Raw genomic sequence first — 21,644 nt, 5'->3', positions numbered from 1 at the left:
GACCATCCCGCTTCATTTTTTCCCCTCGCCAAGGCCTTGGGAACTGGGTGGGGAGGAAAAAAGAAAAAAAACACCCTTTTTTTTTTTTTTTTTTTTTTGGGAAAGTCCCTACGGTTTTCCCCCTCGGCTCCCGTTTCCATGAGGCAGCCAAACCTCCGTGGGGGAACAAGCCCGGGCCTGGCAGGGCTGCCGCCATGCCTGGCTGGGGGGGCCCTGCCTGCCCCCGCCCCGGGGAAGCGCCTCGGCATCCTCCGCGGAGCCCCGGCCGCCGCCGAACAGAGGTACTCGGTGCTCCTCTCACCGCGCTTTGCTCTCTGCCTCTCTGCTCACTGGGGTGGGCAATGCCCGGGGGGGGGGGGCCTGGGTGTGCAAACCCAGCCTGGGGGGGACACACACCACCTCCTCGGCTGTGGTTTCTCTCCCGGGGGGGGGGTTATGCTTCTCCTGCACTACCCCGCGTGCTGCTGGGGCATCCGTTTCCCCGGACCGCGCGGTGCTGCGGGGGCACCGGCGGGGACGGTGAGCTGCTGTGGGCGCAGAAGTGGGGGGGGGGCAGGTTGCACCCGTGCTCCAAAATTGCTCAGCTGTGACAGGGCTGTGCCCCCCTGGCTGGACGCACCCGCACCCCCAGCACATCCCAGATTAACCCCAGTATTCCCCAGCTCAACCCCAGTATACCCCAGCTCACAACCCCAGCACTCTCCAGCTCAATTCCGGTGTACCCCAGCTCAACCCCAGCACACCCCAGCTCAACCCCAGCACACCCCAGCTCAATCCCAGCACACCCCAGCTCGGTCCCAGCACACCCCAGCTCAATCCCAGCACACCCCAGCTCGATCCCAGCACACCCCAGCTCGGTCCCAGCACACCCCAGCTCAATCCCAGCACACCCCAGCTCGATCCCAGCACATCCCGGCTCGATCCCAGCACACCCCAGCTCACCCCCAGTACTCCCCAGCTCGATCCCAGCACACCCCAGCTCAATTCTGGTATACCCCACCTCAACCCCAGCACACCCAGCTCACCCCCAGCACACCCCAGCTCACCCCCAGCACACCCCAGCTTGATCCCAGCACACCCCGGCTCAACCCCAGTCTCCTGGGAGCCCCGGCTGTGCCGATAGCCCCCGTCCTCAGGCCGCCCTGGGGAGTCAAGGTGCAGCCATAGCCATGTGCCCGCATCACCGGGGGTCCTGTCGTCTGATGGGGTGAGGGGACATGCCTGGGGACGCCGGGGGGGGGGCGGTGGCGGGGCCAGGGCCAGCTGCAGGCCGGTGACAGAGGGGTAAAGCCGGGGAGAGCGGGACCCCGAGGGCCCGGCTGGCAGATTTGTTTTCTATTTGAGAACCGACTCGGCGCGTCCCAATTCATGGCCAAACAACGCCGGCAGCTGCGGCTCTGCCGGGGCTGCCAGGATCCCTGCCAGGATCCCTGCCAGCAGTGCCCGTGCAGCGCCGATCGCCGCTGACAGCGCCCAAACGCTGGGCAATGCTGCCGGCGGGTTTCTCTCGCCATCCTCCTCTTCCTCCTCACCACGTCCCGGTACGTCTGGCACGGCCTGAAGAATTGCTCCAGCACAGGCTGCCGGCGCCGCGCGGCTGGAACCGGGACGGTCCCTGCTTCGTCCTCCGGTAACAGCGGGCTGGTTCCTTGCGTCCCCTTGCTGCTGCTGCCGCGTCCCCGGGGCCATCGGGACGATGCTCAGGGGCGCGGGGCCAGGGGCTGTGCCTGCACGGGGGGGTCCCTCGCTCCGGGGGGGGTGGTGTGTGTGTCTGCAGGGCTTCGGCACCGCTGCAGGGGCTGCAATTTTAATTTGCAGTGTTCACGCCTAAAAAACAGCCTTTGAAGGCATGGGCTGGCTCTGTGTGGCCAGACCTGGGCGCTGTGGGTGGGTGGCCGTGCCGGGGCTCGCTGGCAGCTCCTGCCGGCGTGCCCCGGAGTGCCGGGATCAGTGTCGGGAGGAAGGACATGTCTGTGCCAGGGGAAGGCCCTCCGAGAGCTGCCGGTTGTTTTCCGGGGGTGCTCCCATCCGCGGCAGCAGCTACCGGGGCTGAGCTGTTACAGGAAGCAGCCGGGACATCAGGGATGGGGTTATTTATGGCAATATTGGATTTTTGCATCCCTCCCCGCCCCACGTCCCCTGTCCTCACCCCCAAAAGCAGGTCGTTTGCTGCCAGAACTAGAAAACCCAGCGGGGGGTTGAGCCCTGGGCATTTTGGGGGGGTCTGGGGGGAGGCAGGGAGAGATGCTCCCCTGTGCCGGCATCTCACGGCTCTTCTCCTTGGGCAGGGCGGCACGGCCGGCCCCATCCCCAAAGCCGGGCGGGATGCAGTGCGTGCTGTGTATTTTTACCACCCCGTGCCACACGTCTGGCCGCCCCCCCGCCCCCCCCCGGGCAAATCAAGTCCCATTCCATCAGCTTGGGAGGGTTGTGGGCACCGTCACCGCGTGCCGGGGGCTTCGGGTGGCTCCGGCAAGTGTCCTGCGGCAGGGAGCCCGTGGCCATTGGGGGAAGATACAGCGGGGGCCGCTTCGATGTTAGCGCTCCGGGAAGTTTTGCAGATGGATGCGAGCCGTTAAATCATTAAAATGCAGAGCTAGAAACCTCCGTAGCAGGCGGTGAAATCTGGCAGGGGGTGGCCCAGGTCGGGGTCATCTGTCTCCCCGCCTGCCTCGCTGCCTGCGGCCCGGCGCAAACGTCACGCTCGAGGAGAAAAAAAACAGTCTAAAAATAATTTGGGGCTTCCCGCCCGGCCGAGGCAGGTTAGAAAGCACTGCCGTGCCCCCACCCTGGCATGGCCTTCCTCCTCCTCCTGCCCGTGCTGCCGGCCCGGCGGTGAAGGCAGGCGATGCTGCCCCCGTTCGGGGCCCCCAGCGAGTAGCTGGGGTGGTGCTTGGACACCCCAAATCTGCAGGTAACGGGGGGGGGGGGGGCTGCTTTGCAGAAAGGCTTTTGCAAAGCGGGGAGCCAGTGCGTGCGGTTGGGGGTACCCGTCCCTCTCTCCCTGCCGGTAGCATCCATGCACCGCGGCTTGGCCCGTCCTTGCCGAAAGGCTGCCGGGCGGTGCCGTGGTGGCTGGGGGTTCACAGGGGGTGGCCCTGGCACGGTGCGACCTGGCTGCTGGTGGGGGGTGTGTGTCTGTGGCGTGGGGTCGGGGTGCTGCTGCACCCCGCTGAGCTGGCTCTTTCCAGGCAGAGGTTTTTGGGTGGCCCTGGGGGTGAGCTGGGCGCCTGCTGCACCCCGAGGAGGAGAAAGGAGGAGGAGGAGGAGGCGGGAGGGCAGCGGGGCCGGCAAAGGGCCCCCCCCCAGCTGTAGCCGGAGCGGTCAGGCCCTTCACCAAGAGACTTTCACTTCCCACTTATGGGAAGGCGAAACAGGGGCTGACCCGGTTTCGGTGCCGCGTGCAGGTGCCGTGGTTGATTCTCACAGAGGAAGGAGGTGCCGTGCTCCCCGGGACCGGTGCTCCGCGGGGGCATCCTCAGCCTGCAGCCGGTGTTTCGGCACGGTCCCCCCGCGGCATCGCTGGACCCCATGCCCGGCGGGGCTGGTGTGGGGGAGCCGTGCATGCCGGGGTATGGTTTCCTGACCTATTTTGCAGGCGGCTTCCAGAAAGTGTGTCAGGAGCTGAGAGCATCCCGGTTGGGGCTGTGTGGCAGGGACATCAGTTGCCGGATGGATTTGCCTCTTTTTTTTTCTGGATTTGCCCCTTTTCTTGCTAGCTTTGCCCCTTTACTGGCTAGCTTTGCCAGGCAGGCGGCGATGCCCCGGGAGGGGATGCCGGTAGCTCGGGTGTCCTCGTTCGTGCCACAGCCCAGGGCACGCTTCACCTTCCCGGGTTTTACTTCCAGAGGGAGAAGGGAAACACGGGCGGGACCTCGGGGAAATGAAGAAACCCCCGTTTCCCTGCCCCCTGGTCCCCAACGCCCTCCTCGTCGCCCTCCTCATCACCCTCCTCGTCGCCTTCCTCCCGCTGCGCGTCGGAGCAGGGGGAAGCGCCCCGCGAGCTGCCCCATCCCGCTGCCCGCGGGCAGGACAGGGGATGGCGTTGCCTCGGCTTGTGGCTTCCTCTCCTGCTGCCCTCTCCTCCCGGTGCTGCCGCCTTCCCTCCGGCATGGCCCAGCTGCTGCGCTGCTCCCGGGCACCGGGCATGCAGACCCCGAGCCGCCGCGCGCTCCCCACGCTGCTGTGCACACCCCGAGCTGCCGTGCACACCCCGAGCCGCCGTGCACACTCTGCACCGCCGTGCACACCCCAAGCTGCCGTGCACACTCTGCACCGCTGTGCACACCCCGAGCCGCCGTGCACACCCCGAGCCGCCGTGCACACTCTGCACCGCCGTGCGCACCCCGATCCACCATGCACACCCCGAGCTGCCGTGCACACCCTGCACCGCCGTGCACACCCCGAGCCGCCGTGCACACTCTGCACCGCCGTGCACACCCCAAGCCGCCGTGCACACCCCGATCAGTCATGCACACCCCGATCCGCCGTGCACACCCCGATCCGCCACCCACACCCCCGCCGTGCACACCCTGCGCCGCTGTGCACAGCTGCCTTCGGGCAGTTCCCACCACGGGGAGCTTGGCAGCCAGTGACACCCTTGGAGGAAGGCAGGGTGTGTGGGAGCTGCGAAACAACCTGAGCAGCCTGCAGCGAGGCTGGGGTACCGTCCCGGCTGCTTAAACATGAAGCACTTTGAGATTTGAATCGCTGGCAGCAGGAAGAGGCTCTGAAGAACCTTTTCCACCCCTGGATTTTGATGACTTTGCAAGATTTAACTTGATTTCTGAATGCCGCCTGGGGCCTGGTGTGTTTGAATATTATTTGCATGTTGTATTTACCGGCCTGTGCTCCGCTGTGAGATCTTGAAAATGAAACAGCTTCACCTTCCCAAAGTGAGACCTTTGCAGCTGCTGAACTGATGGGACTCTGCCGAGGTGGAAGCGCTGGAGTGGTTTCGGTGGGAAGTCTGTGGGGTGCGGTGCTGCCGGGAGCCAAGGCTTGGTACGATCCCGGGACCCTGCTTCTGCTTTTGAGCTTTTTCTGTTCACCGAGGATTCGTGTTGGCAAGTTTCGGTGCGAGGACGCAGCACCGAAACTTTCAATTCCCGGCCGAGAGCAGCGGTGGCTGCGGCAGCCCCAGGCAAGTTGGTCCTGGGCAACTCTGCCAGGCTGGGCCTGTCCCCCGGGTCCTGCAGGGACGTTGGGGACATCGACCTGGTCCCGGACGGCCACGGTCCCGGCTGAGGATCCTTTCTTAATTTAGGCAGAAAGGGGTAAAAATCACCTTGGTGCGAAGCTGGTTGCCCAACGCAGCCGGGAGCATGGCGGCTGAGTAACCCCTTTCCCACTGACGGCCATCCCCGTTCCCACAGGTCCCCCCACGACCTGGCTCCATGTCCCCGGTGCCCACCGGGACACCCGTGGGTGAGGGCTCGCTGCCCTCCCCGGGGGATCCGCGGGGGTCCCGGGGTGGTGGGGACACAGCAGCCACCCAGCCGCTCGTCCCTTCCTCGCCAGTGGCCGGGGCTCGGCTTGTCCTGCTGGCCCCAGGACACCCCGTCCTCGGTGCCCCGGTCCCCGCCGCAGTGCCATGCCACGCAGCTTTCTGGGGACCACCCTCCCCATTTCTTCCTTCCTCTCTTGCCGAAGGCCCTGCCCTGGCCCGCCGTCAGCCGGGGCTCGTCTGGCACCGGGGTCCGGCTTCCTCCTCTCCCATGGTGGCTGCGGTCAGCGCTTCTCTGCCGTGCCAAGATACCGCGGATTTTGCCGGGGCTGGAGAGCTCTTGCAGCGCGGCGGCGAGCTGCGAGCGAGCGTCGGTTATTGCAACACGTCCCCCCGCACGTGGGGCTCGTAACGCTCGTCTCGGCTTTTCGGCAAGTTCCTGATCGCCGAGGCAGCGTTTGAGGAAGTCCTTGGGCGGGCAGAGACCCCTCCGCAAGCCTCCGCTGCGCCGGCCGGGGAGCCGGCCGTGGGCTGTGGGCACGCTGGCCACCTCGCCCCATCCACCTCCCACAGCTGAGCCAAGGTACCGTGCTTCGCCCGCTTTAATTAGCTCTCCGCGATTAACGAGCCCAAGGGCCTGGGAAAGGGGAACGCCGGGGTGTAGGCAGGGTTTGCCTGCCCTGCCTGCCGGGTTGCCGGCGCTGGAGGAGGAATCGGGATGGGAATTAGAGTGGACAAACGGGTGATGCACGCCCGACCGGCTCCTGCGCCTGTTTTCCTCCGTCTCGCCTGGGTGCCCTCGAAGGGATGGGCAGGGAAGAGCCGTGGGGCGGCCGCGGTTCGGCTGCCAGCGCCCGGGGATGGTGCTGCCGCGAGCCCGGCTGTCGCCGGAGCTGCTCGGTGCAGCTCTGCCACTGACGCACTGACCAGTCCTGGTCAAACCACTTGACTCCCCGCTGTCTTTTTAGGGGTAATGATGATTTAGCCGGGTGCCGCAGGGCTGTCAGGGTGCAGGGGGCTGCGTGTGGTTGCCTCCGCAGTGATCGGGGCTTTGCCGGAGCTGGTGAAGGCAGCGTGCTTGCCTGCCACCCCCTATCAGAGCCCAACGCCCTTCCCATCGCACACACAGCTCGTTAATCTAATGAGCCTGGCCCTCATTACCACCGCGCAGGCTCCTGCTGCCCGTAGCCGTTTGTCTCCGGTTTGTAGGATGGGAAACCCGCGGCCCCGACAGCAGCAGTGGGAGAAGGACGGGCACTTCCCCGCGGCATGGGGGGCTCGGGGGGTCTCCTGCCTGTGCCTGCCTGTGGCACCCGGGGGTGGGTAACCCCGGAGCAGACCCTCAGGTGGGGAATCTGTGGTGCACGGTGCCGGGGGAGCCTTCAATGGAGTGGCTGGTTTGCGGCGGCGTGCGCCAGGGCCGCTTCTGAGCACTGGTGGTGCCGCTCGGTGCTGCTCAGCGGCTGATGCGCCGTCCGGCACCGCTGGCAAGCAAAGCCAGGGCAAGGCTTCAGGGCGGGCTGGGAACCCAGGTGGGGCGGCTGCAAAGCGGAGGGCACGGCCGTTTTCTTGCTTAACTCGGCTTCGGAAAGGGAGCCCGGGCGCAGGGTGTCCCCCGAGGCTGGGGACGCTGGTGCAGGGAATGGGGGTGGATGGGGAGAGGGTCCCCGATGCCCTGGGTGGAGGCTGAGCCCCAGGAGCCCAGCACGGTGCTCAGCCCTCCCTGGGGCTCACGTGCAGGTGGCCAGGGAAAAAGAACATCCAAAACCCCGCTGCTAAGTTGGTGGCATCCGAGCGGGACCAGTGAGGATGGGGCGGCTGCGGGAGCCTGCCGGGAAAGCAGCCGGTGCCCCTGTTTGAGAGCAGAGGGGACGGCTGAGCCCCTCGGGTCTGGACTATGGGGACAATGGGGACCATCCCCGGTCACCCCCAGGTCCTCCATCCCCAGCACGGGGAGACCGAGGGCAGCGTGGGCTTGAGATGGGGCTGGCGGGGTCTGTCCCCGGCTGCTGCAAGCCCATGGCGTGTTTTGGCATCCCGGCTCGTCCTGCCGGTTTGCAGGCAGCTGCCCATCCCTGCCCTGGTCCCGGGGACAGTTTGCAGCCCCCGCCTGCCCCTCGTCACGCCACTCTTACAGCCTTTAAGTCTCTTACAAAACAGCCTTGGCCGAGTTGCCTAATCCCGGGGAGGAATGCAGCGGGTGGGTAAGCACGGCGAGGATTTGAGAGCCGAAAGGGGCAGCGGGGGCCAGGGCTGGGGTGACCCCCCCCTCCTCCCCCCCCCCCCCAGTCCCCGGCAGCCAGCTGGGTTACGGTGGCTCTGCGTGTTGATTTTGTTTCTGGAATTTCCTCATCTCTTTTTGGGCAGAGGTTAAAAGATTAAGGGAACCCAGCAAGGTCCTGGTGAATGATCTACTTGGCGAGGGCGAAGGGCCGGGGAGCGATGGTGAGCTGCCAGCCCGGCGCGCCAGGGACCCGGCAGGTATCTCGGCGGAGCTTTGTCCCGGGTCCCCGTCCCGGGCGAGCAGCAGCGAGGCCCCGCGGCCCCCCCGGGTGCTCTGCCGGCACGTGCATGGCACTGGGGCTGTGCCGGCGGCGAGCGGAGGTGAGTGACCGGCGGGTGCAGCTCTCCCCTCGCAGCGGCACAGGGCTCGTCCTGGGTGTCACGGGGAGAGGTGTCCCGCACTGGCAGCGCGGCACAAACCCATCTGCTTCCCACTCGGCGCAGAAGCAGAACTGGTGGTGACACCGGTGACACCGCTACGCACCCTCCTCCTCCCGGCAAGGCTGCACCCTGCTCTCGGGGGGGGGGGGGGGGCTCATGGGCGTGTGCCCACCCCCTGCCACCCCAAATTCCTGGCTGCAGCAGATGGGTCTGTCCCGCCGCAGCTTTGATGGCCCCAGCAAAGAGCTGGGGCTGCCGTCACCCGTGGCAATGGGTGACGCTCACGTGCGGGACCCCTGTGACGGTGCCACCGCGTTTCCCTCTGCTCCGCTGCAGGGTTCTGCCTGCACAAGAATCGCGTTGCAGGCAGCGACCGGCCGGGGGACGAGCCTGCCTGTGCAGGCAGCACCGGACGTCCTGTGACAGCGATGTCACCCAGCACCGTCACTTGTCTATTTTTAATAGTAGATGGGTTTTTGGTTTTTTTTTAGCTGTGGAGGTGGGAGAGGGAAAGGGCCGGTCTGCGCGTGCGGCCCCTCGGGTTTTATGCCGCTTCAGGGATTTTTGTGCTGCTGGTTGGGTTTGCTGGGACCAGTGGGAAGGTCCTGGGTGCTGCTGGTTTCTCTGATGCAGCCGTCAAGGAGCCGCGGGGGGCAGCCGGCCCCGGGGTCCCCGTTGCTCCTTCCTCGGCAGGAGATGGATGCGCGGCTTTTGCACCGTGAGGCAAAGCCAAGCTGTGCCGGGAGGTGCTGGGGAAGGGGCACCACGGCCAGACCCTTGGGGCGACGCCGGGATGCCCGTGTCTGGAGGCGTGGGGGCCATCGGGGGACCCCCGCTGCCAGCCCGGACCTCACACCACCACGGGGGTCTGCCAGGCTCGGCTGTGCCCGGTTAGTGCCGGGAAGAGGGTGAGCCTTGCCCTGCCATGCACTTTGCCCACATTAGGCTGCTCGACCGTCCCCGCTGCCAAAACCGCAAGCGCCAGCCGGAGGGGTCGGAGCTGCCTGAGTCAGAGAAAATGTGACTCTGACGGACAGATTTCGCGATCGGCGTATTTACGGCACCAGGAAATCCTCTGGCTCCTATTTAGCAGGTCTAAAAAAGCCTCTGGCAAACCCAAAATAAAATGTGCCCTGGCAGTGCCGCGAGGAGTGCAGCCCGTGTGCCGGCGTGGACAGGGTCTGCCTCCTGCCCGGGGCTCGTCGGACCGCCCGGACCGCGGGGCTGCCGGGGGCTGTGCCCACCGGTGGGTGGAAAGGGCAGGGTATCCCGTCCCCACTGCTCGGCGAGGTAATGGGGCTCGGCCCCGCCAGCAGCTATGGCACGGCACGGGTGCTCTGCCACCCACCTGGGGTCCGGCGGGACCTGTGACACCGAACGAGCCCCGCACCCCCCCTCCACCCGATCCCTGGGTGCCCCGAGGGTGCTCTGCCAGCTGGGTGCACCCCAGGGCGCTGTGCCGGAGCGATGCACCGGGCTGCCGAGGACAGCTGGGACCCCGGGGTGGGCTGGAAGCCGGGAGCGATGCCGTGGTGGGGCCCAGGTTGGGAGCCGGGGTTCAGTGGGGTTGGGGTCGGGGTCTCCAGCAGCAGCACCCTGCCGCTGCCCGGGCTGGGGACAGCGGGCAGCAAGGACCGTGTTTGCACGCAGAGATCAGGATCTGGCCCCTCTCCTAAAGCCGTGAGCTCGCCCCCAAACCAGATTTAAGACCGACCAAGGACCAGGCAGGCTGCGAGCCACCGTGAGCTTGTGCTTGCTCTCTCGGGGCTTCGGGAGACATCATTTTGGGACCTGTGGGTTTGACGGGGCTGGGGACAGCCTGGGAGAGGGGACAAGGGCTCCTCTCAGCATCCCATCAGCACGCAAAGGTTTTGTCCGGCATTGGTGAGATGCAGCCTCCAGGACCCGTCCGTCTGTCTGTGTCCCCCCGCCCGGGCTCGCTCGGGCAGAGGCTGGGGACAGGGAGAGCGGGGGGGCTCTCGGGGGGGCTGCCTGCCAGTCTGCAGCAGCTCCGCAGCTATTGATGCGTCGCCTCCGCTCCCCATCGATTAGCCCGTAATTGCCCGAGCATCCTCCAAGAGACCGCATGCCCTCCTGCGCAGGGTCGGATCCTGACGCTGGTGTAAACGGGGGCTGTGGCAGGCAGCTGTGTCCGGGGGGGGGTGTGTGTGTGTGTGTGACAGCCCTGGGGGACACCACCCAGAATTGGGTATCAGCCCCAGCGGGTGCCTGGGACATCCCGCCGCCCCTCGGCGCTGTCACCGCTGCGTCCCGGTGGCTTCCGCCGGCTCCTTCTTGCTCTGGGGTCCGGCTGTGGGGGCTTCACGGCCAGCGTGGGACCCCACACCCCGCCCTGTCCCCCAGCCCACACATCACCCCCGCCATGGCGCAGCGTGATGCTGCGGCCGGGGAGCGTGCCGGGGCCACGCGGTGCCCTTGTCCGGCGAGCCTCGGCGGGGATGGCATCTAGGTGCCTAAACCGTGACCCTCCGGCGTTCCGGGATCCCTGCAGCCCCCTCGGTTCAGGGGAGGTGCTGGCGCCTGGGTGCCTGATCCTGCGGGGGACACAGGGTGGTCGGAGGCGAGGAGCCCCTCCGAAACCCACGCTGCTTAGCTGGGAAATGTTAGTTTTGGGACCCTGGGCTTCAGCCGGCGTGTAGTTCAGGCCTGATCCTGACCCCGAGCTCACCCCCGCTTCCCTCCATCCCCAGGTCCTGATGCCGTCCTGAGCCTCGCCGGGCGCAGGAGATGCACTGAGCGGCACGAGGTCTCTGCGGCCGGGCCCCCGCCATGGAGGAGGGGGGGTCTCTGCCGGTGGCCGCCTGGCTGGCGGCCCTCCACCTCGACCAGTACGCGGAGAGCTTCCAGCAGAGCGAGCTGTGGACGGTGTGGGACTGCCGGGCGCTGACGGACGAGGCACTCACCCGCCTCGGCGTGGTGCTGCCCGGCCACCGCCGCCGCATCCTCCTGGGACTGCAGAAAGCCTTCGCTGAGGCGACCCTGCCCGCCAGGACCCCCCAGCCCCCCGCCAGGAAACCCGTGCCCCTGAAACGCCACATCTTCCGCCTGAGCACCGCCACGGGGCCGGAGCAGCCAGAGCAGCCGGAGCCCCGGTGCCCGGCGGTGCCCGGTGGGTCCCCGCTGCTGGAGCCGGAGGGGGGTGCGAGCTTCGCCCAGCTGCCCCCACCCATCCCGCCCAGGGTGGGCTGCCGCCCCCCCCTCAAATTCTCCCCATCGCTAACGGGTGGTGTCCCCGAGCACCGCCCTGTGCCCCGCAACTGCTCCCCGGCCCCGGAGGTGCCCTCGCCGCCAGCCCTCGCCGAGAAGCCCCCGGCCGAAAGCAGGGCGAGACCCCCCCTGCCACCGCTGCCGGCCAAGCGTCACCAGCTGGAAGACAAGTGCCAGTCCCTGAAGGCCCCCCCGCCGCCCAGCCGCCCGCCGGTGCTGCCCCCGAGGGCCGTGTCCCAGAGGAGGTAAGGGGGCTGCAGGGTGGGGAGGGGGGGGCTGAGCCTGGGGGTGACCCGAGACAGCGGGGTCCCCGTGGGGGGGCTGCTGTGATGTGGGTGGGACCCTCGGGCGGGTGCGCGTGGTGACGGCGTGGGTTGCTCGGGGGTACCCACACCCCCCCAGACCCCGGCACATCCCCCTGGGGTACACCCCCCAGACCCCAGCCCATCTCCTGGGGGTACCCACACCCCTCCAGACCCCAACCCATCTCCTGGGGGTACCCACACCCCCCAGACCCCAGCCCATCTCCTGGGGGTACCCACACCCCTCCAGACCCCAACCCATCTCCTGGGGGTACCCACACCCCCCTCATCCCCAGCCCATCTCCTGGGGGTACCCACACCCCCCTCATCCCCAGCCCATCTCCTGGGGGGCCCAAGCAGGCTGGGGGGGGGATGACAGAGGAGCTGTGGCTGCTCTTGTCCAGGGCAGCGGTGCCCTCTAGTGTCACCCCGTCCCGGTGGGGGGCTGTCACCCCCAGGGACACCCCGGCTTTGTCCCCATCGCCTTTCGGTGCGTGGGGGGATGTGGGGCCAGCGTGGGGTGGCTGAATCCTGACCACGGCCTCCGTGAGTGCCGGGGCCTGCGGCTCTTTTCTCTCCCACGCTCAATGCGCCTCTCGGGGGCTGATATATTGGCTGGACGCGGCCACCCCGGTCACCCCGGTCACCCCAGCCCGTCCTGGGCTCGAGCTTCTGCTCCCCGCCCAGTGCCTGGCAGCGTGTGGGCACGCAGAGCCCTGTCTTGCAGTGCGGGCAGCGCTGAGGCCCGAGGAACTCGTCACACCCCGGGGGGGGGGGGGGGACAGGCAGCAAACCGCAGGGCGGTGGGGGGGGGGGGGGGGGGAGCAGGCAGCTGCCAGCTGGTGCGGCCGGATGACACGAGAGCAGGCCGGGGTTTGGCGAGAGCAGCGCTCGCAGCCCTTCCTCGATGTTCCCCCCCCCCCGCCCCCGGTGTGTGTGTCCCCCCCCTGCCCCCCCCGCTGAGCTGCAGCACCTCCCTGCAAGCGCAGGGTTTGCTGCACCGAGGCCGGGCTGGTTTTGCTGCAGCTGCCAGGGCATGACTTCCCCCCCCCCCCCCCCCCCCCGCAACTCCCCGCCGTGCCACAGCCCCTGCACCCCAAAATCCCGCAGAGCAGCAAGCAGGCGGAGCCGGGGGTGGGAGCGGGGTTCTGGCAGTCGGGGAGGGGGGGGGAGAGGAGCCCCTGGGTGCGAGCATCCTCCTGGGGTGGGGGGGGGTGGGGTGATGTGGCGGCCGCAGCCAGGATGCTGAGCAAGGCTGCATGGCCTCCCCGGGGAGCAGCGCTGCGGGGTGTCCCCCCGCCCCCCGCCTCCCCAGGACCCCCCAGCACTCCAAGGGACATGCTGCTGGAGCTGGGGGGGGGGGGGGGGGTCCGGCTGGTCCCCGAGGGGAGGCAGAGCCCTGCTCCCGGGGGGGGGGGGAGGGGGGTGCGTGTTTGCCCCGTCTCTGCAGCCCTGGGTGATGGTGCTGGATGAGACCCCCTGCCCCGAGGTGTCTGTGCAGTCAGGGTGGGAACGGGGGGGGCGGGGGGTGATGGCTGTACCCCCGTGGCTGCCCATCCCTGTGCCCCAGCAGGCTTTTTGAGGCAGAACCCTTGCCCTCGCCTGGGTGAGGTGGGCAGAGATGACACCCCCCCCCCCCAAGCCTGTGCTTTGCCCCCCGCCTGGTGCCGATGCAGCCAGGGAGTGGGCTGGGATGCTGAGCCGGGTAGGGGGCTCAGGCAGCTGGGGCGGGGGGGGGGGGGGGCTGGCACCCCATGGGGTGGGCAAACACGTGTCCCCGGGGCTCCGGATCACCGCCGAAGCGGTGTCCGTCCCGGCAGCCCCGGGGACTGTCCCCATCACTGCATCTCTGCACCGAGGTGGTCCCCAAAATGCCCCCAGAGCTGCTCTCCGTCCCGCCCTGGCCGGGGGGGATGCCAGTGCCTGGCGAGGCCGGTGGCCGCTGGTTTGGTGCCGGCCATGCCGCCGCTTCGGCCGGCTCAGGAAGTTTTGCTCGCGGGCAAGCGCGGCGCAGGAAGTGCTCGGGGTGACGAGCTCCGCTCCCCGCCGGCATCGCTGGCATCGCCGGCTGGCCTCGCTGGACATTGCCCGCGCCGCCGGATCTGGCCCTGCCGGGGGGTCCCCGCTGCCTGCCCAGGTAGGGATGTCACCGCCGCCACCGCGCTGGGTGCAAGGCAGCGTTTGCAGGACGGCAGCGGACGGGGCTGGTGGGGGTTTTGCACGGGAAGCGAGTGCTGCCCGTGCTGCGAGGCGCGAGTCTCGCCTCCTTTTGCTCAGTCGGGTGTTTCCTGCCCCTGCCGGCGCTTCGGGGACGGTGGATCACAGAGGGGCCGAGCAGGGAGAGCTGCTGCCCGTAAGACAGTGCAGGGCTGTGGGTCACCGGCTACGGTGGCACGGCACGGCACGGCACGGCACGGCACGGCAGCTTTGCCAGGAAAGGAGTGGTTTGCAGGGCAGGTCCCCGGCAGCCCTGGCTTCCCCAGAGAGGGAAGCCGCGGTGGCACGGCACTTTCCGTATGCCACCGTGGAGGGTGGCCGGGACCCCGCCGTGCCTGCTGGCCCCCCGCCAGCGTCCCCTTCTTCTGCTTTTTGCTTTGTTGGCACGGACATTTCCTTCCACCTGGGGAGCCGTCCCCCCCGGGGCCGAGCACCCCGGCTGGCCCCTCTCCTCCCAGCCCCGATGGGTGGCCCAGGGGGGGCCAGGGAGGGGGCCGGGAGCCACTCGGGCTCCCCCGGGGGCAGCTGGGATGGGAAGCTCCTTGCTGCAGGGTTTTGCAGATGCTGAAAGTTTGGGTGGCTCAAACAGCAACCGGATCACGCCGTGGGCATCATTTGGCCCCCTCCCCCCCCCCCCCCAGTCCCTGCTCCCCGGGGGGCTGCCCCTGGGAACGTGGGCATCTGCCCCGGGGCTCAGCGGGGAGCAGGCTGTGCCCAGCCCCGGCATGGCACCGGGAAGGGTTTGCTCCCTCCTGCCCGGCTCGGCAAGCTCTGGGGCTGGGATTCGCCACCAGAGCTGCTCCTGGGGGTTTTGGCAATGGCTGCGGGGTCCACACAGGTCCCCTGCGAGCTGCATGCTGGGGCCGGCGGGCGCCCGGCCAGGCTCTGACTCAGCCCGGCTCATGCTGTCGGCGACGTGCCCTGTGCCGGAGGGGACGGGGACGTGTCCTCGCCGGGTGCTGGCGGCCGAGCAGCACCTCCCGGAATGGCGGGAGCTGTTTTCCCCGGGGCGGAGGGATGGCTGTGGTTGACCTCACCAGCAGCTTGTCCTCGTCAGGCTCCGCTGTGTCTCCCGGGGGACTGTGGGGACACCGCGGCGGAGCCCCACAGCCTGTGCCAGAGAGGGGCAGTGGGATGGCTCCCGGCCCCCGATACCCGAAAGGAGAGGGGACGGAGGTGGCCGTGGGGCCCCGGCGCTCTGTGTGCACCGATGCACGTGTGGCGTATACATTACACGTATAAATGATGCATAAATATATCGTAGGGTACATGTGCTGGTGCTTGGTTACTGCAGCGAGTATGTATAGCAGGGTGTGCGTGCACCGATGCTTGGTAACTGCACTGGGCGTATACAGTACCATATATACCTTGCTACTACAGCGGATGTATACAGTAGGGTATATATCTGCTGGTGCTTGATTGCCGCTGCGGATATATACAGTGGGGTACGGGTAAGTTGATTGGTTACTCTAGTGTACACGTCCAGTACGCTCTGTGTGCGTGCTGGTGCTTGGTTGCTACAGCAGGCGCGTACTTGGTTCCTATAGTGGATGTATACAGCAGGGTATGGCCTTCTGCTGGGCTGCGGTGATGGGTGCGTGTGCAGGCACCGGCTGTGTTTGGGGATGGTGTCGGTGCCGGCGTCAGTGCCGGTGCCCGGCCAGGCCCGGCGATGGAGGAGGTGCCGTGGCGCAGGGGAGCCGGCGCAGACAAGGGGTGCATTCAGGCGGGGGCGCAGGCGTGAGTCACCCCGCGGCGGCTGTTCGGTGCAGGCTCAGCCACCGGCGAGCCGCGGTCCCGGCTCCGCGTGCGGGGCAGCACGTGTCGGGGAGCTCCTGGAGCCGCCTGCGCTGCGGCTGCCAGGGCTCCCCCGGGGGTAACAGGGTGCCCAGCCTCGGTGATGTGCACTGGGGTGCCCGCTGGCTGTGAGCCCCACAGCCGCAGGGGTGTTGCTGCCGGCCCCGAAACACCTTCCCCTGCCCCGATGGCCCAGGACCTGCTCTGGGCTGCCTGCGGTTGGTGAGCACGGAGGTCCCTGGGGGTGTGGGGAATGCAGCCGGGCTGCCCAGGGACCTAAAGCAGCGGGGTGATGCTTGCCCATGTCTGGGGTGATGCTTGCCCATGTCTGGGGTGATGCTTGCCCGTGTCTGGGGTGATGCTTGCCCATGTCTGGGGTGATGCTTGCCCATGTCTGGGGTGATGCTTGCCCATGTCTGGATGATGCTTGCCCATGTTGGGGGTGATGCTTGCCCATGTCTGGATGATGCTTGCCCATGTCTGGGGTGATGCTTGCCCATGTTGGGGGTGATGCTTGCCCATGTCTGGGGTGATGCTTGCCCATGTTGGGGGTGATGCTTGCCCATGTCTGGGGTGATGCTTGCCCATGTCTGGATGATGCTTGCCCATGTCTGGGGTGATGCTTGCTGCGTGCAGGCTGATGCCAGGGGTCTGGCTCCTGCCTGGCTGCCTTGCATGGGTCTGGGCCCTGGCAGCCCTGGCTTTGGGGGGGATGAGCCCCTCACCCTAAACCCCCCCGGAGGAGTGGGTGCCCACAGGGGAGGTATCTCCGAGGACGAGGTCTAGGGAAGAGCTGGAGCATCCCTGCCTGTGCAGGCAGCAGGCAGCCTGGGGCAGGGCGAGGGACCCGGCGGTGCCGTGGGGACCTTTGCAGCGGTGCTGCCCGGCATTTCTGGGGTGACGCCACCCACCCGGCTCCCCTTGCTTCCGGCTGCGCCGCCGTGGTCCCCAGCGCTTCCTCCCGGCTGCTCGCGGCATGGGGCTCGGCTGCTGGCGTAGGCGCCCCGAGGGGACCCCCGTGCCTGCACCCTCCTGCCCGCCCCCGAGGGGAAGCGGCCCTGTGGGGTTGGCATTCTGCGAGAGCGGCTTTGGGCCAGGCTGGGGGGCTTCTGAGCTGCCAGGGGCCACGGCAGATGCCGAGGCTGCCGAGAGCGAGCGTCGTGTTGTGGTTTCCTCCATGCTGCGTTCACCTCCGGGGTCCCGCCGTCCCCCCCCTGCCCTGGGCCACCCTGGGCATCCCCGTGCCAGGGAACAGGAGGTGACGGGGACGTCTCAGCCTTGCTGGGTGCGGGATGTCCAAATCCAGCACCCGCGATGCCACCTCCCACGGGGTGATCGCAGCCACCGTGTTCGACACCGGCTGCTTCTCACCAGCTCCCGAAAGAGGTCGGATTTGACGCGCCGCCCCCCCCCTGCCAGCAGCGGGGCTGCGAGCCCCCGATTTTGGCCGCTGACGGCTCAGACCTACAGACCCCGCAGCGGGTCCCAGCAGCGGTGGATGCTCGTGTCCACACCCCGATCGTGGGGTGAGGCTGCCGGTGAGGGCACCTGCTCCCCACGCCCGGGGGACAGTCTGGGGTGCAGAGCAGCCCCCCCTCAAGCAGCTGGGGGGGGCGTGTAGAAGGGCAGTGAGTGATGTCCGAGAAAGTGATGGCAGAAGTCTCCTCCGTGTTTGCCCAGGGCTGGGCACAGCCCTGTGAGCCCGGGGGGGGGGGGGGTGGCGATGGCCCCGGCAGAGGTTTGGCTTTGGGGTGGCGTTGCCTGCGGGAGAGCAGCCCCCCCCGCTGCCCCCCCCCGCCGAGCCGTTGCTGGTGGGGAGGAGGACAGCAGATAAGGTGCCGGCCGGCACTTCTCTAATGGCAGACGTTGCACCGGCCTGACCCTGCCCGCAGCAGGATTGGCATCATCTGGGCACGGATGCAGAGAGGGGGGGTCAGGGGGTGCACGGGGCGATGGGGCAGCCACGCTGCCCCACAGAGCCCTGGGGGGGGGGGCACGAGGCGGGGGGATGCTCTGGCAGCGGGGGATGACCTGGAGAGCGAGCAGAGCCGTGTCTTGGGGAGGGTGTTTTGGGGAACCGGGGCGTTATCTGTGCCCAGACTCTGCGGCTGCCCATCCTGCCAGCCCCTGGGGGGCGGGGGGCGAGCAGGACCGGGGCAGGGGCGGAAACAGTTTCCTCCCAAACCCTCCTGAGATGTCCCCAACGAGGAGACGGAGGTTGTCCTTGGGCATCGCGCCGTGCCTGCAGAAAACGGGACAGCCGGGGGACTGTCGGCTTGCTGCTGGCCTCGGGGCTCGCACCGCAAGCCCCCCGCCCCCGGTCCAGGGGGCAAACGCCATCCTGGGTGGCCGTGCAGGTGCAGACCCCAGCCGGGCTCTTGCCGGGGGCTCTGTGACGTGCACATTGTCACCTCCCTGTCCCTGGGTTCCCGCACCCCTGGGTCCAAACCCCCCACCCTGGCAAGCCCCTGCCTGGCCCTGCTGGGAGCAATGCTGCTGCCCTGGGCTGCGGGACAGCTCGCTGCCCGCGCTCCCCTGCCCGCGCTCCCCTGCCCTCCCTGCCAACATTCCGTAATGTATGGATGGTTGTGGCTGGTTCCCATGGAAATGGCTGCTGAGAAATGAGGTCAGCCTGACCCAGAGGAGAGCCAGCGCTCGCCGTCCTCCCCCTGCTCTGTGCAGGCAGCCGAGGGAGAAGTTTTTCCCTCCGCAGCTCGCCCTGAGCTCAGGGAAAGCTCTCGTGCACCGGCCGTGGGGCTGGGAGTCACCGGGGACCGGCGTCGGCCATCCCCGGGGACCGCTGGGTGCTGGTGGCAGCCTTGGCCGTGCTGAGCTTTCTCCAGCGTCGGCCGTGGGGCGATGCCGTTAGCCGTGCCGGGGTTTGGTGCTCGCTGGGATGTGTCCTGCACCGGCTGCTCCGGCTCAGGGCTGCGGTGGGAGGTAGCGGGGTCGGGGATGGGGACGGTGGCTTCACTGCCAGCACGTGGGTCCCCCGGGGCTCGCCCACACAGCCGTGGGGCTGCGAGGGGCTCGGGGTGGGAGCAAGCAGACCTGCCTGCTCTCTGCCTGCCTCCTCTGCCCTCTCCCTGACTTCAGGGCTGGTCAATCAGGTGCCTCATATTTTTATACCCTGAAGAAACTTCCTCTTAATTTCCTGCCCTTAAAAATACCATAACCCCAGAGGTTTCTATTTATTGCCCGTCTGCCTGCGATTGTCAGTAAGGCAGGAAGCAAGCGGAGAACAGGAGGCAGGAGCGGCCGAGCCCGGCTGCCGGGGGGCTCTGCAGGCGGGAGGAGACTCCCCAGGATCCCTCTCCTCCCCTGGCCGAGATTTTGGGGCTGGGGGCACGGTGTGCTGCTCACTGACCCAGGAGAAGCCCGGGGCTCCATTTCCAGGGGGCTTCTGGCTGCCCCGTATCTCCTGCGCCCACCCCAGCGCAGGGACCTTGGTAGGAAGGGAGCATCCCCCCAGGACCCCCATCCTGCTCGGGGGACCCTGTGGCCACCTGCAAACCAGCCGAGGAAGCGGCACCGCCGTTGTTTAGACTGGAGGAGAAAAAAAAAAACCTGATCCAGGACGTGGGCTTCAAGGCTGTAGGCGGCTTCTGATGTCCTTGAGGGCCAGATAAGGAACCTGAGCTGCGGCGGCAGCGACAGGGAAGTGAGGTTGGATGCCAGAAAATATTTTCAGGCTAGAAAAGCACCAGTATAACCCAAGCAAGGTGAAGCCTTTGCCGTGGGAGGCTGTTAGGAATTGGCCTGTGGGCTTGGGTCTGCCGGGGTTTGGGGTGTTTGATCCCTTTGGGGGGGTGTAAAGCTGGCTGTGCTGGGGGTCCTCTTGCACCCCGGGACCCCCCTCTGATGGCCGCGGGTGCACCAGGGTTTGGAAGGCAGGGCAGGGGAGGTCCGGGGCCGGTGTAAGGCAGCGCTTGCTCCTCTCTCCCGCAGCATCCCTGCCAAAGAGGAGGTCCCCGTCCCCGACAGAGCACCCAGCATCCCCCCGTCCCCGCCGGCCCTCCTTCCCCGCACGAAGCCGCCGGCCCCGCTGCCGCCGGAGCTGCCGTCCAAGGCCAACCTCCCCTTCGTGCCTGAGTTCGGTGAGTGTGAGGGGGCCCGGGCCTGGGCCCCTCCAAATCTTCTCCTGTCCCAAATCTTCCCTCGGGGTGCCTGGCTGGGTCTGTCTGTCCATCCGCCACCACCCATCCCATGGGTGCCGTGCCTTCCTCCCCCATCAGTTTGTCCCTCTGTCCTGCGCAGCCTTGCCTGGGTCCCTCCCTCCTCCGTCCCCTTCTTTGCCTTCTGGGCTGGGGATTTTTGGGGGGGTGCAAGATCTGGGCTGGGGATTTGGATGCACCCTCTCTCGGGGGAGAGCAAAGGTCTGCATGGGCTCTGAAAGCAACCGCACCAGTTCATGGGGGAAAAATAAACCCATCAGGGATGTTAAATGCGTGCGCCTTCGGACGTCCCCGAGCTGCGGCCAGTGGGGGCTGGAAGGTGCTGGGGGAGCACGACAGGAGCAGGACGCAGCCGTCAGCCCCGGTGCTGGGACCCCCGGCTCCCTGCACAGCCTTCGGCAGCTCTTTGCACCCACCAGCCCCTTCCTTGGTGGTGGTGGGGTGTCACCGGGTCTCGACCAGCTGCAGGGAGGGATGCTGAGTTGGGGACCCCGTGCAGGGGCGCAGCTCTGGTCCCGAAGCATCGCCTGGGGAGCAGCCCCGGGTTGGGGGCTGCCTGAGGTGGTTTGGGCTCTGCTGCTGTGTAACAGCCGTAACTCAGCTTTATCTGCTCCTTTATTTAATAGCTCTAACCCAGCTTGAATAGCTCTGCTGAAAGGAAGAGGAAGGGCAGGGCTCTGCGGGGCGCTGGGTGCCTGCCCCGGGGTCCAGCCTGGCCAGCAGCCCTGCGGGAAGCGGCACTGGTTTGACTGGGAGCTGGGGGTGTGTTTCAAAAGCTAGGAGAAGCCGCGGACAGAAAGGTTATCCTTCTGTCAGGGGCTGCGGGGAGGGAAGCTGCTCCTGCCCCGTGCCCCGACGGGTCGGCTGCTCCTCTGCACCAAAAGCCAGCGAGCGCTGGGTGCTGCAAAGTCTGGCGGGGGGGCGATGGGGGTGTCCCCTGTAGGGACGTGCCCAGGGAGAGCATCTACCCGCACCCCTCACCCCTGCACAGCCTGGGAGCATCCTCGCCTGGCCGCAGCACCGGGGCTCCCTGGACCGTAACAGCATCCTCTGGATTAGGATTTTGGGAGAACTGTGGTCCGGGTCATCACCAGGGTTTGGGAGAGGGTGTCTGCGAGGGACGAGCTGTCTGGGGCCACTTGTCCCCTGCGGGACGGGTGCTTGCTGGCCAGGATTTCTGCTGCCGTGGGTGTTGGGCGAGGAGGAACCGGCTCCTTGCTCCTGTCCTTCTCCGGGATCTTATTTCCCGTGGGTGCGCAGGCTCGAGAGCCGCTCGCAGCTCCAGTCTCTCCGACAGCCGATAAGGAATGGAGGGGGAGGGGGGGGGGAAATCCAGCCTGAAAAACAAGCTGTAGGAAAAGCCCCTGGGACCCTCCAGCAGCAGGAGCTCCCCGGGCGAAGCTGCGGTGCTGGGGCTGGTGGCACCCAAGTCCCCTCCCGGCAGTGGCGGGAGAGTCGTGATGGTGTCCATAGTTGCCACCAGCGGGACTTTTCCCTTCCCCGTTCTTCTCCAAACCCCTTGATAAAACCCCCATTGTCGCACTGACGGAGCGGTTGTTTGCCAAGGGCAGAGTGAGGGGGAAACCCACTGTGCCGGCACCCTCCCTGCCGGGCTCTGGCGCTGGCACGTCTCCATGCTGGCAGGGACGGGCAGAGGGGTGGCAGGGGGTGGCAGGGGGTGACGGGACCCCTCCGTGCTGATTCCCAGCATCTCCCCTCCGCTTTTGCAGATGACTCAGACTACGAGGACTCTGCCTGGGAGGAGGAATTAGCTGGTCCCGCCGGGGAGATGGCTGACAAGGTTGGTCCCACCAT

At 67.5% G+C, this 21,644-nt stretch overlaps 1 protein-coding gene across 6 annotated transcripts in view; it reads left to right on the top strand.

The window, feature by feature from the left end:
* Positions 1-258: 258 nt before the first annotated feature.
* ARAP1 (ArfGAP with RhoGAP domain, ankyrin repeat and PH domain 1) overlaps positions 259-21,644 on the top strand; it is a 47,648-nt gene continuing 26,262 nt past the window's right edge. For 3 of the 6 annotated variants that reach the window (XM_076363889.1, XM_076363883.1, XM_076363890.1), the window contains exons 1-4: positions 7,964-8,050; positions 10,822-11,583; positions 19,603-19,751; positions 21,560-21,630. In XM_076363889.1, the coding sequence (XP_076220004.1) occupies positions 10,901-11,583; positions 19,603-19,751; positions 21,560-21,630 (903 nt within the window). In that variant the 5' untranslated portion in view covers positions 7,964-8,050; positions 10,822-10,900. Of the gene's footprint in view, positions 282-2,883; positions 2,915-5,974; positions 6,030-7,963; positions 8,051-10,821; positions 11,584-19,602; positions 19,752-21,559; positions 21,631-21,644 lie in introns of those variants that run through there. The other 3 variants (XM_076363885.1, XM_076363886.1, XM_076363884.1) reach the window with 3 other exon arrangements.

Source organism: Aptenodytes patagonicus, unplaced genomic scaffold (genome assembly GCF_965638725.1).
Source record: "Aptenodytes patagonicus unplaced genomic scaffold, bAptPat1.pri.cur scaffold_194, whole genome shotgun sequence".
Classification (NCBI taxonomy): Eukaryota; Metazoa; Chordata; class Aves; order Sphenisciformes; family Spheniscidae; genus Aptenodytes; species Aptenodytes patagonicus.
Note: the sequence above shows the minus strand (reverse complement) of the source record. Positions and strands in the feature narration are given on the sequence as shown.